This window comes from Cebus imitator, unplaced genomic scaffold, assembly GCF_001604975.1.
Source record: "Cebus imitator isolate Cc_AM_T3 unplaced genomic scaffold, Cebus_imitator-1.0 Scaffold81, whole genome shotgun sequence".
In the NCBI taxonomy this organism is placed as follows: domain Eukaryota; kingdom Metazoa; phylum Chordata; class Mammalia; order Primates; family Cebidae; genus Cebus; species Cebus imitator.
In genome coordinates, this window is record NW_016107396.1 from 3,170,450 (window position 1) to 3,187,577 (window position 17,128).

General features: G+C 38.0%; 1 protein-coding gene across 1 annotated transcript in view; it reads right to left on the minus strand.

The window, feature by feature from the left end:
* Positions 1-17,128, minus strand: part of LAMA2 (laminin subunit alpha 2) — a 621,613-nt gene that overhangs the window by 85,597 nt on the left and 518,888 nt on the right. The window contains exon 40 of the mRNA XM_017533228.2: positions 6,119-6,221. Coding sequence (XP_017388717.1) covers positions 6,119-6,221 — 103 coding nt within the window. The remainder of the gene's footprint in view (positions 1-6,118; positions 6,222-17,128) is intronic.

Below are 17,128 nucleotides of genomic sequence, written 5' to 3' on the forward strand. Positions count from 1 at the left end.
CCCCAGTAGCTGTCACAAGTTTGGGATGTGTTTTATATCCGATTACTTACTCTGCACAGACAAACATATATACTAGAGTGACCATGCATGGGAACCTCAGAGGTGACTGTTTTACAGGGAGTCAGGTTATGGAGAAACCCTCTTCTGATCTGAAAGTAAATTAGATCTTGTTCACAATGAGCACCATGCTTGCATATGCTCCTCCTCCCACTAGGGGGTCATAGGAGGAGTTTCCGGAAAGGAGGGAAGATGTACTTGTCTGGTAGCAGGTTCTGCAAAGATTTAGGATATTGAGATAAAGGGGAGCCCCCTCTGCAGCCAGTGGACTGAAAAACTAAAACCACCAGACATGACATCAACACCCACATTTGGCTCTTATAGACATGCTGACTAGGCTTGCAGGCTTGTTTACTTTTGACCAGCAAGAAAATTGAAATTTAATTTTGCATGTTCTTCACATGTACCCCAAAACCTAAAATGCAATAAAATAAATAAATGGAAAAAAAAAGAAAATTGAAATTTAATACCTTAAAATAAGACAAATACTCTTTGGTTTAACACAGGACCACACCACACCTTAATATTATCTGTCATGTTCTTGAAGGCATTTCTGTTTATCTCTGGTCTTGACTAACTTACTTCCAAAAAACCCCACACAATCCCAGACTCTGATTCTGAACATACAACAAAGCACAGATCAGTTTTTTGCTGTAACCCCATTTGTATCGCACAGCCTTTTGTCTCTTGCTGAGATGTTATACAGGACTGTTCTGAATGTTCGTTTTTTGCCCTCTACTCACATGGGGGGATTGGATATAACAAGCTACGTCTCACTCTTAGGGAAAATCTTTCTAATAGATCCTGCTCCTCCCTATTTGTCACCATTTTGCCACTTTTCATTTTTCCTACTAATCCAAGTGTACCCTGGTTTTCTTTTTTGATTTCCACCATTCACACTCTAAAGGAGAAACCAAAACTCTGTATGAAGGATCAGCAGATTCATCTAGAAAAGACTGGTTTGTTCTCCAGACCACAGAGGGCCAGGGGACCCAGGCTTAATGCCATCCTTTTAGTCTACAGTTGTTGTCAGTAGAGCCAATTTTGCTTGTCTTTTACATGCCTGCTATGGAAAGGCTGATTCAGGCAATTGGTAGTATGCAAATTCAAAAGGAGTATATCTTTAATCATAAAAGGATCCCTTAGTCAAAGCTGAGCTCCTGTATCATACTTCGGTTTAGCAGCACTGCAGTATTCCAGTTTATTCTCTTTTTAAAAAACATAAAATAATAACACAGAATCTCAACAGAGTAGCATTTGCAAGTGTATTACATCTGTGATCTCAGGATCTTCATGACCCATTTGTCTGAATAGAATGGCTGAGCGTTTGGAGGTCCATAGTATAGAAGGAAGGTTTCAATTGGTTTGATAAAACTTAATGATGGAATAATGTTGCATGCTGTTCTCCATGTGGGACAGCACCGTATGTCAAGCAATGCACTGATTCATTATTCTTGCACTTGGGAATAGGTTTTTTTTTTAGTCAACTTTATGAAGAGTCTAATGTTATACATGGATTTTCAACTGTGCAGGGGATTCATGCTTGTCAATCCCCACATTGTTCAAAGGTTAACTGTATTTATATACCACAGCCTATAGTGCTATGAGACAAACCACTTCCTTTAAACAAGCTGTCACAAAGCTACAGAGAATAGATCTTTTTATTTCCTGTGTTATCTATTTTATAGACATGTTACCTTTTTTTTTCTTTTTTTTCAGACAGAGTCTAGCTCTGTTGCCCTGGCTGGAATGCAGTGGTACAATCTTGGCTCACTGCAACCTCAATCTCCTGGGTTCAAACAATTCTCCTACCTCAGCATCCTGAGTAGCTGGGATTACAGGTGCCCGTCACCACGCCCAGCTAATTTTTGCATTTTTACTAGAGATGGGGTTTCACCACATTGGCCAGGCTGGTCTTGAACTCCTGACCTCAGGTGATCTGCTCGCCTTGGCCTCCCAAAGTGCTGGGATTACAGGCATGAGCAACCGCGCCAGGTGGACATGTTACCTACTTTTTTCCTAAGTAATTAATTAATTTCATTTATCTTGGGCAAAGACAAAAATTGGATATAAATTAAGAAGGAAATACAACTGAAAAGTCAGTCAGTATAAGATAAGATGTACAATTTAAAAATCTTAGTATTCTCAAACTTTTAATAAACCAAGCTCTACTTTTTCCTTGCCTTGTACACATTCCAAGAGAATCTGAAGTTAGTATTTTACTGAAATTTTTTTAAATTTTTTTTTTTTTGAGACGGAGTTTCGCCCTTGTTACCCAGGCCGGAGTGCAATGGCGCGATCTTGGCTCACTGCAACCTCCGCCTCCTGGCTTCAGGCAGTTCTCCTGCCTCAGCCTCCTGAGTAGCTGTGATTACAGGCACGCGCCACCATGCCCAGCTAATTTTTTTTGTATTTTTAGTAGAGACGGAGTTTCACCATGTTGACCAGGATGGTCTCGATCTCTTGACCTCGTGATCCACCTGCCTTGGCCTCCCGAAGTGCTGGGATTACAGGCGTGAGCCACCGCGCCCGGCAATTTTTTAAAGTTTTTATTATTAATTAATTATTATTTGAGACAGGCTGTCACTCTGTCACCCAAGCTGGAGTGCAATAGAGCAATCTTGGCTCACTGAAACCTCTGCCTCGTGGGCTCTGGTCATCCTCTCATTTCAGCTTCCTGACTAGCTGAGTAGCTGGGACTATAGGCGCACGCCATCATGCCTGGCTAATTTTTTTCTTTTTTTGTATAGATGGGGTTTCACCATGTGGCCCAGGCTGTTCTTGACCTCCTGGGCTCAAACAATCTGCCTACCTCGGCCTCCCAAAATGTTGGAATTACAGGGCATGAGCCACTGCGCCCGGCCTAAAAAAATTTCTTGTCCACCTGCAAAGTAGTATTAATTCACCTGGTGGTATTAATTCATCTTCTCACTCTTTCAGTCATCCATCAATTTGTACCAAGCCTCATATCCATCAACAAAATGTCTTTTATCTCCACAGACATTCGATCAGTGCAAGGCAGGCTTCAAATCTCAAACTCATACAAGGGCAAATTTACTTTTAACAGATGTATATTCAAAAATTAAAAAGCAAAACAAATTGCTCCTGGCAAGTTCAGACTCCCTCAAGGCAAGGACAGCATAAAAATGGCAGGGAGCAGTACTAAGTCATTCATGACTAAAGCTCATGAACTAACTGAACTGTACTGAACTGAACCAAGCAACACATTAGAAATATGGGGGGTATACTGGCCCCACCATTTTTATTCCTTCTAACTCCAGGCACCATAGAGAGAGAAATGACTAAATCTCTATTTTAATAGCTGCTGTCAAGAGTTTTTCTCTGTAGGGCCTATTTCAGCAGTTCCTGGTGGTAATATATGGCATTTCCCTGATTAACAGCCATTTTATAACCAGTGTAATTGACCACAAATCAGAGAAATGTCATAATGTAGCAAGAAAACATTCCCATCTCCGTCATAGCCTTGGCTTGGTTTTCTAGAGGAATTATTACTTCAGTAGTTTGTGGGTTTTCATTACTTTAAATAATGCACTACCTGAACTACAAAAAAAGACATTTAAACTAACGAACATTTCTATCTCCTAATCCTTTCTACCATGCTTTTCTTTAGATTTCCCTTTCTCTTAGAAAAAAAATGCCTAAACGTAATTTTTTTCTTTATTTTTATAATATCAGTGTTTATGGGGAAATAGAGGCAAGGGCAGGACTGGGGGAGCATGAGGTGATTAAGGCACTCAGCTCAGGTGCAAAATTTAAAGGTGCATTAAAAAATTCTGCAGGCAAGATAAAAATATTTTAATGCAGTATGTAAAAAATCAAAATTATGCAATAAACAAGATACATGATGAACAAATTTGATCTCTGTTATAAATGACACTTTAATAGTACACAATCCTTTGGACTGTGTACTACAGGCAAAATAAAACTCCTTGCATGCATAATTCTGCACAGCAAATAGCTCTTATTGCCATCTGAAGAGTGACTGTAGAAAGCTAAAACCTGTGTTCCTATGGGACAAGTGGACTCAATCTTCATTTTTATAATATCAGTGTCTGTGGGGAAACAGAGGCAAAGACAGGGCCCTGGTATTATTAAAATCTTAAAGACAGGATTGGTTCCTGAACTCGCAGAACTCACTTCACTCACTTCCTCCCTATTCCCAGCCCTGGGCAAGGGTATGAGATAGGAGGAAGTGACCATAAAGTCACGGGGTTGAATCCACTTGTGCAATAGAAACACAGGTTTTGGCTTTTTATAGTCATGCTTCAGATTGTAATAAGAGGTACCTGCTGTGCAGAATTAGGTATGTAGGGAGTTTTATTTCACCTGTAATACACAGCCCGAAGAATTGTACTATTAAAATGTTACTTATAATGGAGATAGAACTTATAATTCTATATCGGCCTCTACTGAGACCAAAACATGCCAAATATAAATGATTTTTAAATCTCTTTTCTTTCTGACGTAACACCAACACTACCTATTGTAAAAAAATAAGTATTTCCTCATTTGCGCTGGCCACTATTATGCATATTAGAAATATACAGTTAACAAAACCTCATGTCTTTCCTTGAGAAGATGAAATGCCAAAAATATATACATCTATTATGCATCAATAAAATTTTTTTAATTAAAAAAAAAGATGGCTATTAATTAGTCCATGATCGTGGTGGTTTGACAAGTCTATGAGATAAGTACACCAGAGAGAGGGAATGTAAATCAGATGAGGTGTTAGGTTTCATAGAAATGATGGTATTTGAATTAAATCCTGAAGGTCTGGGAGAAATAAGTTAGACAAAGAAGAGAGATGAAGGATGAGGCATTCCAAGGAAGAAATAATACTGAAAACATGAAGGCTTGGAATAGTAGCATGTTTGGGAGGAATTGCGAATACTTTGGTAAGGTTGGGAAGAGAGATATGAGACAGAAAACAGTAGGGAATGAAACTGGGGAGAGAAACAGGTGGCAATTCAAATGAGAAACAAGAGATACGTGCATGAGATAATAAACCGGCTTGTATAGAGAGCAGCCATGTTTAATGATATATTCTTAAAACAAAACCCATAATATAGCAGTAGATATTTTGTGCATTTTGACCCTTGAATAAGAAATAAAATACAAGAAAAATGTATTTAGGGCTGGGCATGGTGGCACATGCCTGTAATCCCAGCACTTTTGGAGGCCGAGGTGGGAGGACTGCTTGAGGTCAGGAGTTTGAGACCATCCTGATCAACACGATGAAACCCCATCTCTACTCAAAAGAAAAAAATTAGCTGAATGGTGGCACACACCTGTAATCCCATATACTCAGGAGGCTGAGGCAGGAGAATCACTTGAACCTGGGAGGCAGAGGCTACAGTGAGCCAAGATCACACCATTGTACTCCAGCCTGGGTGACAGAGCAAGACTTTGTCTCAAAAAAAAAAAAAAGAAAAATGTATTTAATTTTGTTTTTCTTTTTAGAGACAGGGTCTTACACTTTCACCCAGGCTGGTGTATATTAGTGTGATCACAACTCACCGTAACTTCAAACCGCTGACCTAAAGTGATCCTCCTGCCTCAGCCTTCCAAGTAGGTATGCCTATGAGCTCATGCTGCCACACCTGGCTAAATTTTTTAAAAACGTTTTCTAGAGAAAGGATCTTGCTATGCTTCCCTGACTGGTCTCAAATTCTTGGCCCCAAGTGATCCTCCTGCCTCAGCCTCCCAAAACACTGGGATCACAGGCATGAACCACTACGGATGGCCTGGGTTTGATACTCTTAAAAACTTATTATGCTAAAAGTTACTATATGTTACATGCAGGTGAAGTGATGCTATAGAAATAAGACTTACAAATTATGAAATATTACCCCAGTTGAAGTGAGATAGGCAGACAAAATTTATAAAACTAGTGAGAAAGTTTACTTGCATTAAATAGATTATAGAATCATCACAAAAATCATGCTAAAGAAATTATATTCTCCAATGGTGTGATAGAATATCTTATCAGTAACAACACAATTAACTGGAATGTAATAAAATCTATGGCCACACTTACGTTTTACATCATTTGCTAACTTCTTGGCTTCATTAAGAATCCTGAAGCTTTTCTGAAGAGAGCCTTTGGCATCTTCCTTTAATAAACCCCGAGGACCTGTTGCCTGTGGACAGAAAAATCAAAGTCATACATCTAAAACTGTGAAATAATGGAGTGAAGGGATCCAGAAGGCAGTAGGCACAAAGAGTTTCCCTTTGGGAATGAGTTCTGGGCTGCAGATCCAGAATTGCAAATTATTAGCACATGTTTGGTAGTTACAGTTAGGAGACTGTTTATTACGGTATGAGAAGAAGATCTAGAACAAAGTTCTTGGGAACTTCAGTGTTTAGGGAGTAGGCAGAGAAAGTGGAGCTGACAAGGTGACTGAGAGTCCAGAGAGGAAAAGGAGAAATGAGGAGAGCATGACATTATGGAAATTAAGAGATGCAGAAGTGACTCAACGCATGATGGCTGGCGGTGTTGCAAGGATGTAACTGATCAGTATTATCACGTGCTGCGGAGGTCAAGCAAATGAAGAACTAAACACGTCCCCTGACTTTATCCCTAAGCAAATTTCACTCTAGTTGTGGTGGGAGAGGGGAGCATTTCCTGAACCTCCCAAGTGCTGAAATAAGAAAGAACACTGCTCCTTTTAAAAAATGCATCTTAAAGCAGTATGGCAAAACACAATCTTCTAAATGACAACCTCTGAGCCACAATTATCTCCAAGCAAAGATATATTTGTTTAGGCTTAGATTTAAAAAGATGACACAAAGTTAATAGAATGATATGTAAAAGGAATGTTTAACTTCAATGTCTAGTTACCCATTTTAATGGTGTTTGCTCCTTAGCAATCATTACATAATTCATATATGCCAAGAAATAAATCAAATCGGATCTTATGTGTAAATTTTAAATTGGAAAAGCATTGCGAGTGCAAGAAGGGCTGGAGAATGCTAAATACTTACTGTTGAAGATACAAATCTGAACTCAGATGATCACAGACAGAGCACTCATTAAAGGCATCTGTACTGCTTTAGTTACACTATTTTTATCAGTCACATTATTTGAACATTAAACTAGAAAAATTACAGAACTTGGTATGGCTGTGGTCAAATTTATTTTATTGTATTATTCTAACAGCTTTCAGGTAAATAATCGATTGCTCATAGAACAGACTCATTGTACAATACTATGACATCTACAAAAAGATATATTGGAAATATCTACATAAATAAAAAGGGGCACTGAAAATAGTTCTTACAAAAGACAACCTTGGCAAATTATTCTCCAGAAAACTAATGAATGTTTTCCACTGGGAAAACAGGAATTCTCATTTCTACAGTTCCCTTGGGAATTAGATACACTAACATCACATGTGTCATTTATCTTGGAAAAAAAAAGTGTCAAAATTAATGGCAAAGATACAATGCACTTTAACTCACAAAGTAAGCCTCAAGTTACCCACTCAGATTCTAGATTTATTCCAAATTTACACATTGTTTTTAATCCCTTGCTTATAGGTTTTCCGAATCAAAACAGTTAAGAGACAGGAAATTACAATGAAAGAAAGTGTGACGATTCTCTAAACAGACACATGAAAACAGTAGAAGTGACAGCTGACAATCTGTTTGACAATGAGCAAAGAGAAGAGAAACTCTAAAAAGTGGAGACAAGAATATTTTAAAGCTCAGGAATCTGAGCCAATTTGGAAAGAGATAAAATGTATAGAGATAAAGTAGGTCTCAGTAGATGCCAACCTTATTGTAGTAAAATAACCAGGGATGATAATACAACTCTGAATCATCAAGATAATATGGGTCATTTATAGTACTAGATAAAACTAGACAAAAAAGAAAGAAAAGAAAAAAGAAAATAGCTTTCCCCAGAGCCTTGGTGAATGCTTTTTGTAAGAATATGATCTGAGAAGCATTTAAAATCATAATTTTAAAGCTAACCTCAGGTGTGCAAAGTGAGGTACAGGATAAAACTAGAGAGAGAAGGTTGATTTGCTGGGCACAAGAAAATAAAAGGAATAGCATCAGTAGCAAATTGGATATATAAAATGTGGTACATATACACCATGAAATACTATGCAGTCATAAAACGAATGCGATCACGTCCTTTGCAGGAACATGAATTGAGCTGCAGCCCATTATTCTTAGCAAACTAACACAGAAACAGAAAGTCAAATGCCACATGTTCTCACTTATAATTGGGAGCTAAACAATGAGAACATATGGAGACAAAGAGGAGAACAACATACACTGGGGCCTATTTGAGGGTAGATAGTGGGAGGAGGGAGAGAATCAGAGAAATAACTATTGGGTAGCAGGCTTAATTCATGTGTGCTGAAATCTGTACAACAAACCTCCATGATAAGAGTTTACCTATATAACAAGCCCGCACGTGTACCCTTGAACCTAAAATACAAGTTTCAAAAATTAAAAAATTAAAAAAAATTTTTAAAAAGAAAATGAAGGGAATAGGTGAGAGAGAAAAGAGGAATATGGCCCAAACAACAGCCAAAGAGGCTGAAATCCGAGCTGTGGAAATTGTGAAGGGACTATGACTAGAGGTGACCAATACTTTTTAATATTTTTATTGAGGTAAAACTGGCAAAAATAAACCATGCATACTTAAAATTTACGATTGGATAAGTTTTGAATATGTACACCCATGAGACCATTACCACAACGTTGGTAGAGTATACATCCATCATTCCTTTTGAATCTCTTCCTTCTATCTTTCCTTCTGTTCCCTCTGGTTGCTTTCCATCACTGTCGGTTTGCACTTCATAGAATCTATATAAACAGAATCATTCTGTATGTACTCTCTTTTTGTCTGACTTATTTCACTCAACATAGTTTAGACATTATTCTTAGCAAACTAACACAGGAACAGAAAGTCAAATGCCGCATGTTCTAAACTATGTTGTCTAACTATGTCAACATGTTGTCTAAAGTATGTTGAGTGAAAGATATACTTTGTCCATGTTGTGTGTGTATCCATATTTGGTCCTTTTGATTGGTAAGTAGTATTTCATTGGATACATACACATCTGTACAATTTTTTGGGTGAACATACACCATGATTTATCTTGGAGTGAATACATAAAAGCAGAATGCTTGGATCATACAGTAACTTATGTTTACATTTTAAAGAAATTATCAACCTGTTTTCTAAAGTATATGCAGTATTTATATTGCCACCATCAGTGTATGAAGTTCCATTTGTCTACACCTTTGTTGATACTTGGTATAACCTGTCTTTTAAAATTTTAGACATTCTAATTGGTTATCGTTTTGGTTTTATTTTGTGTTTTCCTTATGACTAATAACATTGAGCTTGCCCATATCTTTGTGAATATTCAGGGTAGCCTGTCTTTTAAAATTTTAGACATTATAATTGGTCATCATTTTGATTTTGCTTTGTGTTTTCCTTATGACTAATAACACTGAGCATCTTTTCACAAGCTTATTTTCCACCTTCTTTGGTGGCGTATTTGTTTTATTCATTTATTTATTTACTTACTTAATTTTTAATTGTACTTTAGGTTCTGGGGTACATGTGCAGATCATGCAGTATTGTTGCATAGGTACACACATGGCAATGTGGTTTGCTGCCTCCATCCCCCCATCACCTACATCTGGCATTTCTCCCCATGTTATTCCTCCCTGATCTCCCCAACCCCCCTGCTGTACCTCCCTTAGCCCCCCAACAGACCCCAGTGTGTGATGCTTCCCTCCCTGAGTCCATGTGTGCTCATTGTTCATCACCCGCCTATGAGTGAGAACATGTGGTGTTTGATTTTCTATTCTTGTGTCATTTTGCTGAAAATAATGGTTTCCAGATTCATCCATGTTCCTGCAAAGGACACAAATTCATCATTTTTTATGGCTGCATAGTATTCCATGGTGTATATGTGCCACATTTTCCTTGTCTAGTCTACCATCGAAGGGCCTTTGGGTTGGTTCCAGGTTTTTGCTATTGTAAACAGTGCTGCTATGAACATATGTGACCATGTGTCTTTATAATAGAAGGATTTATAATCCTTTGGGTATATACCCAGTAATGGGATTGCTGAGTCAAATGGAATTTTTATTTCTAGGTCCTTGAGTAAGCGCCACACTGTCTTCCACAATGGTTGAACTAATTTACACTCCCATCAACAAAGTAAAAGTGTTCCTATTTCTCCACATCCTCTCCAGCATCTGTTTCCAGATTTTTTAATGATCACCATTCTAACTGGTATGAGGTGGTATCTCAATGTGGTTTTGACTTGCATTTTTCTAGTAGTCAGTGACGATGAGTATTTCTTGTTATGTTTGTTGACCTCATATATATCTTCTTCTGAAAAGTGTCTGTTCATATCCTTCGCCCACTTTTGGATGGGTTTGCTTGCTTGTTTTTTTTTCTTGTAAATCTGTTTTAGTTCTTTGTAGATTCTAGATATTAGCACTTTGTCAGATGGGTAGATTGCAAAAATTTTTACCCATTCTGTTGGTTTCCGGTTCACTCTAATGATTGTTTCTTTTGCTGTGCAGAAGCTCTGGAGTTGAATTACGTCCCATTTGTCTATTTTGGCTTTTGTTGCCAATGCTTTTGGTGTTTTAGTCACGAAGTCCTTGACTATGCCTATGTCCTGAATGGTTTCGCCTAGGTTTTCTTACAGGATTTTTATGGTGTTAGGTCTTATGTGTAAGTCCTTAATCCATCTGAAGTTAATTTTAGTGTAAGGTGTGAGGAAGGGGTCCAGTTTTTCTGCACACTGCTAGCCAGTTTTCCCAACACTGTTGGCATTGCCTCCAGGGCCTCTGTTCTGTTCTATTGGTCTATATCTCTGTTTTGGTACCAGAACTGTGCTGTTTAAATTACTGTAGCCTTGTAGTATAGTTTGAAATAAGATAGTGTGATGCCTCTGGCTTTGTTCTTTTTACTTAAGATTGTCTTGGCTATGTGGGCTCTCTTTTGGATCCATATGAAGTTTAAGGTGGTTTTTTTCCAGTTCTGTGAAGAAGGTCATTGGTAGCTTGATGGGGATAGCATTGAATCTATAAATTACTTTGGGCAGTATGGCCATTTTCATGATATTGATTCTTTCTAACCATGAGCATGGGATGTTTCTCCATTTGTTTGTGTTCTCTCTTATTTCCTTGAGTAGTGGTTTGTAGTTCTCCTTGAAGAGGTTCTTTACATCCTTTTTTGGTTGTATTCCTAGTTATTTTATTCTCTTTTTAGAAATTGTGAATGGGAGTTTGCTCATGATTTGGCTTTCTGTTAGTCTGTTATTGGTGTCTAGAAATGCTTGTGATTTCTGCACATTGATTTTGTATCCTGAGACTTTGCTGAAGTTGCTTATCAGTTTAAGGAGATTTGGGGCTGAAATGATAGGATCTTCTAAATATACAACCATGTCATCTGCAAATAGAGACAATTTGACTTCCTCTTTTCCTAATTGAATACCCTTTATTTTTTTTTTTCTTGCCTAATTGCTCTGGCTAGAACTCCCAATACTATATTGAATAGGAGTGGTGAGGGACGGCATCCTTGTCTAGTGCTGGATTTCAAAGGGAATGCTTCCAATTTTTGCCCATTCAGTGTGATATTGTCTGTAGGTTTGTCATAAATAGCTTTTATTGTTTTGAGATATGTGCCTTTGATACTTAGTTTATTGAGAGTTTTTAGCATAAAGAGCTGATGAATTTTGTCAAAGGCCTTATCTGCATCTATTGAGATAATCATGTGGTTTTTGTCTTTGGTTCTGTGTATGTGGTGGATTACATTTATAGACTTGCGTATGTTGAACCAGACTTGCATCCCTGGAATGAAGCCTACTTGATTGTGATGGATAGGCTTTTTCATGTGCTGTTGCAATCGGTTTGCCAGTATTTTATTGAAGATTTTTGCATCTATGTTCATCATGGATATTGGTCTGAAGTTTTCTTTTCTTGTTGAGTCTCTGCCAGGTTTTGGTATCAGGATAATGTGTGTCTCATAAAATGATTTGGGAAGAATTCCCTCTTTTTGTATTATTTGGAATAATTTCAGAAGGAATGGTACTAGCTCCTCATTGTACATCATGTAGAATTCAGCTGTGAACCCGTCTGAACCTGGACTATTTTTGGCTGGTAGGCTATTAACTGCTGACTCAACTTCAGCCTTTGTTATTGTTCTATTCAAAGTTTCAACTTCTTCCTGGTTTAGGCTTGGGAGGGTGCAAGTGCCCAGGAATTTATCCATTTCTTCCCGGTTTACTTGTTTATGTGCATAGAGTTGTTTGTAGTAATCTCTAATGGTAGTTTGCATTTTTGTGGAATCAGTGATGATATCCCCTTTATCATTTTTTATTGCATCTACTTGATTCATTTTTTTCTTTTTTATTAATCTGGCTAGTGGTCTGTCTATTTTGTTGATCTTTTCAAAAAACCAGCTCCTGGATTTATTGATTTTTTGAAGGGTTTTTTGTGTCTCTATCTCCTTCAGTTCTGCTCTGATCTTAGTTATTTCTTGTCTTCTGCTAGCTTTTGAGGTGTTTTGATCTTGCTCCTCTAGTTCTTTCAATTTTGATGATAGGCTGTTGATTTTAGATCTTTCCTTACTTCTCATGTGGGCATTTATTGCTATAAATTTCCCTCTAGACACTGCTTTACATGGGTCCCAGAGATTCTGGTACATTGTGTCTTCTTTTTCATTGGTTTGAAAGAGCATCTCTATTTCTGCCTTCATTTCATTGTTTATCCAGTCTACATTCAGGAGCCAGTTGTTCAGTTTCAATGAAGCTGTGTGGTTCTGAGTTAGTTTCTGAATTCTGAGTTCTAGTTTGATTGCCCTGTGATCTGAGAGACTGTTGGTTTTGGTTTCCATTCTTTTGCATTTAATGAGGAGTGATTTACTTCCAATTATGTGGCCAGTTTTAGAGTAGGTGCAATGCGGTGCTGAGAAGAATGTGTATTCTATGGATTTAGGGTGGGGATTTCTGTAGATGTCTCTGTTAGGTCCGCTTGGTCCAGATCTGAGTTCAAGTCCTGGATATCCTTGTTAATTTTCTGTCTTGTTGATCTGTCTAATTTGACAGGTGAGTGTTAAAGTCTCCCACTATTATTGTATGGGAGTCTAAGTCTCTTTCTAGGTCATTAAGAACGTGCTTTATATACCTGGGTGCTCCTGTATTAGGTGCATACATATTTAGGATCATTAGCTCTTCTTGATGCATTGATCCTTTTACCATTATGTAATGCCCTTTTTTGTCTCTTTTGATCTTTGTTGTTTAAAGTCTATTTTATCAGAGACTAGGATTGCAACTCCTGCTTTTTTTTGCTCTCCATTTGCCTGATAAATCTTCCTCCATCCCTTTATTTTGAGCCTATGTGTGTCCTTGAACGTGAAATGGGTTTCCTGGATACAGCACACCAATGGGTTTTGATGTTTTATACAATTTGCCAGTCTGTGTCTTTTGATTGGGGCATTTAGTTCTTTTACATTTAAGGTTAATATTGTTATGTGTGAATTTGATCCTGCCATTTTGATGCTAGCTGGATGTTTTGCCCATTGGTTGACGCATTTTATTTTTTTCATTTTGTCAATGGTCTTTACCATTTGGTACATTTTTGGAGTGGCTGGTACTTGTTGTTCCTTTCTTTGTTTAGTGCTTCTTTCAGGAGCTCTTGTAAAGCAGGCCTGGTGGTGATGAAATCTCTCAGCAATTGCTTGTCTGTAAAGGATTTTCTTTCTCTTTCACTTATGAAGCTTAGTTTGGCTGGATATGAAATTCTAGGTTGAAAGTTCTTTTCTTTATGGATGTCAAATATTGGCCCCCACTCTGTTCTGGTTTGGAGGGTTTCTGCGGAGAGATCCATCATGAGTCTGATGGGCTTCCCTTTGTGGGTAACCCGACCTTTCTCTCTGGCTGCCCTTAGCATTTTTTCCTTTATTTCAACCCTGTTGAATATGGCAATTATGTGCCTTAGGGTTGCTCTTCTTGAGGAATATCTTTGTGGTGTTCTCTGTATTTCCTGGACTTGAATGGTGGTCTGGCCTGCTAGGTTGGGGAAGTTTTCCTGGATAATATAGTGAAGAATATTTTCCAGCCTGGATTCATTCTCTCCGTCACATTTAGGTACACCTGTCAAATGTAGATTAGGTCTTTTCACATAATCCCATGTTTCTTGGAGGCTTTATTCATTTCTTTTAACTCTTTTTTCTCTATTCTTTTCTTCTTATTTTATTTCATTGAGTTGATCTTCAGTCTCTGATATCCTTTTTTCTGCTTGGTTAATTTGGCTATTGAAACTTGTGTATGCTTCATGAAATTCTCATGCTGTGTTTTTCAGCTCCATCAAGTCATTTATATTCTTCTCTAAACTGTTTATTCTAATTAGCATCTCATCTAACCTTTCTTCTAGGTTCTTAGTTTCTTTGCATTGAGTTAGCACATGTTCTTTTATCCCTGAGAAGTTTGTTATCACTCACTTTCTGAAGCCTGTTTCTGTTAATTCCTCAGATTCATTCTCCATCCATCTTTGATCCTAGCTGGTGAAGAGTTGTGATCCTTTGGAGGAGGAGAGGCCTTCTGGTTTTTGGTGTTTTCATCCTTTTGCGCTGGTTTCTTCCCACAGGCTTTATCTACCTGTGGTCTTTGTAGTCAGTGACTTTTGGATGGGGTCTCTGAGTGGATGTCCTTTTTGTTGATGACTAAGTTCTTTCTTTCTGTTTCTTAGTTTTCCTTCTAACAGTTAGGCCCCTCTGCTGCAGGACTGCTGGAGGTCCACTCCAGACCCTGCTTGCCTGGGGATCACCCATGGGGGCTGCAGAACAGTAAAGGTTGCTGCGAGTTTCTTCTTCGGTTATCTTTGCCCCAGAAAGGTACCTGCCCAGATGCCAGACTGAGCTCTCCTTTATGAGGTGTCTTTTTGGGCATAGGGGAATTGGGGGCTGCTTGAGGAGGCAGTCTGTCCCTTATAGGAGCTCAAGTGTTGTGCTGAGAGCTCCGTTGTTCTGTGCAGAGATGCTGGGCAGGTATTTTTAAGTCTGCTACAGTGGAGCTCATAACTGCCTCTTTTCCCAGGTTCTCTGTCCTAGGAAGGTAGGCTTTATTTATAAGAGCCTGTCATGCTGCTGCCTTTTTTTCATACATGTCCTGCCCTGCATGGAGTAGTATAGTCACAGTCTGCCAGCAGAGTCATTGCTGAGCTGCTGCTGGCTCTGCCCAGCTGCTGCGTGAACTGCCTCAGTAGTGGTGGATGCCCTTCCCCCCACTGAGCTGGACCGTCCCGGGTCCAACTGCTGCTTGCTGGGAAACTCTCAATCCAGAGTGTTTCAGATTGCTTGTTTTGTGGGGGTGGTATCCATTGAGCCAGATCACTTGGCTCCCTGTCTCTGCCCCCTCCCTCTCAGTTGAATGGGCAGCTCTGTCTTCCAGGTATTCCAGGCACCAGTTGAAAAGGTCCCCCAGATTTGTGTGAATTTCTGTGCGCCAACCCAGCACTGGCTGAAACCATCATGCTGAAAACTCATGGCGCTTTTTGGCCCAGGAATATCTTGGTCTGTGGGCAGTGAAAATTTGTTTGGAAATGTGGTGGGCACTCACCCTCTACACTGTTCTTGCTGGGAACTGCACTCCAAACCTGTTCCTATTCGACCATCTTGGATCGATAATCGATGATGTATTTGTTTAAATCTTTCATTCAGTTATTTGCTCTTATTTTTGAGTTTTAAAGGATATATGTGAATAATCTGGATACAAGTACTTTATCAGAGAGGTAATTTGGAAATATATATTCTACTTGTTTGTTGTTATCTTTCAATTTTTTAAAAAGGGATTTTTCAAAGGAAAGAAGTTCTCAATTTTGATGAAGTTTAAGTTGTTATTATTTTTTTCCTTTTGAGGATATGCGCTTGGTGTTGTATCTAAGAATCTTTGCTTTACCCAAGATCACAAAGATTTCTCTTATATATTTTTAGATGTTTTATATTATTATGTTTTACCGTTAGTTGTAAAAACATCTGTTTTGAGTTAATTTTGGAGTATGGTGCAAGATACAGACTGAAGTTCATTTTTTTTGTTGTTCATGGATATTCAATTCCTCTAGTAGAATTTGTTAAATACATCTTGTATTGCTTTTGTATTTTTGTCAGAAATCATTTGAACATACTTGTCTGGATCTATATCTGGACTCTTTAATCTGTTCTAATAATCTGTTTGTCAATATTGATACCAACACCATGCTTTCTGATTACCATAGCTTGGTAGTAGGTATTAAAGTCAGGTAGTATAAACTTTCCAACATTTTTATTCTTTCCAATTCCATATGAATTCTAAAATGTACCTATCAACTTTAGAAAAAAAGCTTGCTAGGATTTTTACTGGGATTGCATTGATGTGTACAACAATACATATAAAACTAAGATTATAGGAATATTGAATCTTCTGATTTATGAACATGATATATCTCTTGATTTATTTAGGTCTTCTTTATCTCCAGAGTATATCCATTGTAGGGGTCATTCACATTTTTAATGCTACTGTAAATTGTATTCTTTTACTTTCAATTTATTTTTGCCAGTCTTTAAAATGATTGATTTTCACATATTTATGTCATATCTTATAAAATTGGTAAGCTCACTTATTAGTTCTAGTAACTTTTTTAATAGACAGCATTTGATTTTATGCTTTTCAAACTCTTTTGTTTATAGAGATGGGGTCTTGCTATGTTGCCCAGCTAGTCTTAAACTCCTGGCCTCAAGTGATCCACCTGCCTCAGCTCCTAAAGCTCTAGAGTTACAGGTATGAACCACCAGGACTTTATGCTTAGACTTCTATAGTATCTGTGAATAAAAACAATTGTTCTTGTTTTTTAATCTGGATGCCATTTATTTCCTTTTTCTTGCCCATTGTACTGAATAGCATCTTTACTACAATGTTAAATGGAAGTGATGGAAGCAGATATCCTTGCTTGTTCCTAATCTTAGTCTTTTGCTAAGTATGATTTTAGCTGTAAGTTTCTGTCTTTTTTTTTTTTTTTTTTTTTT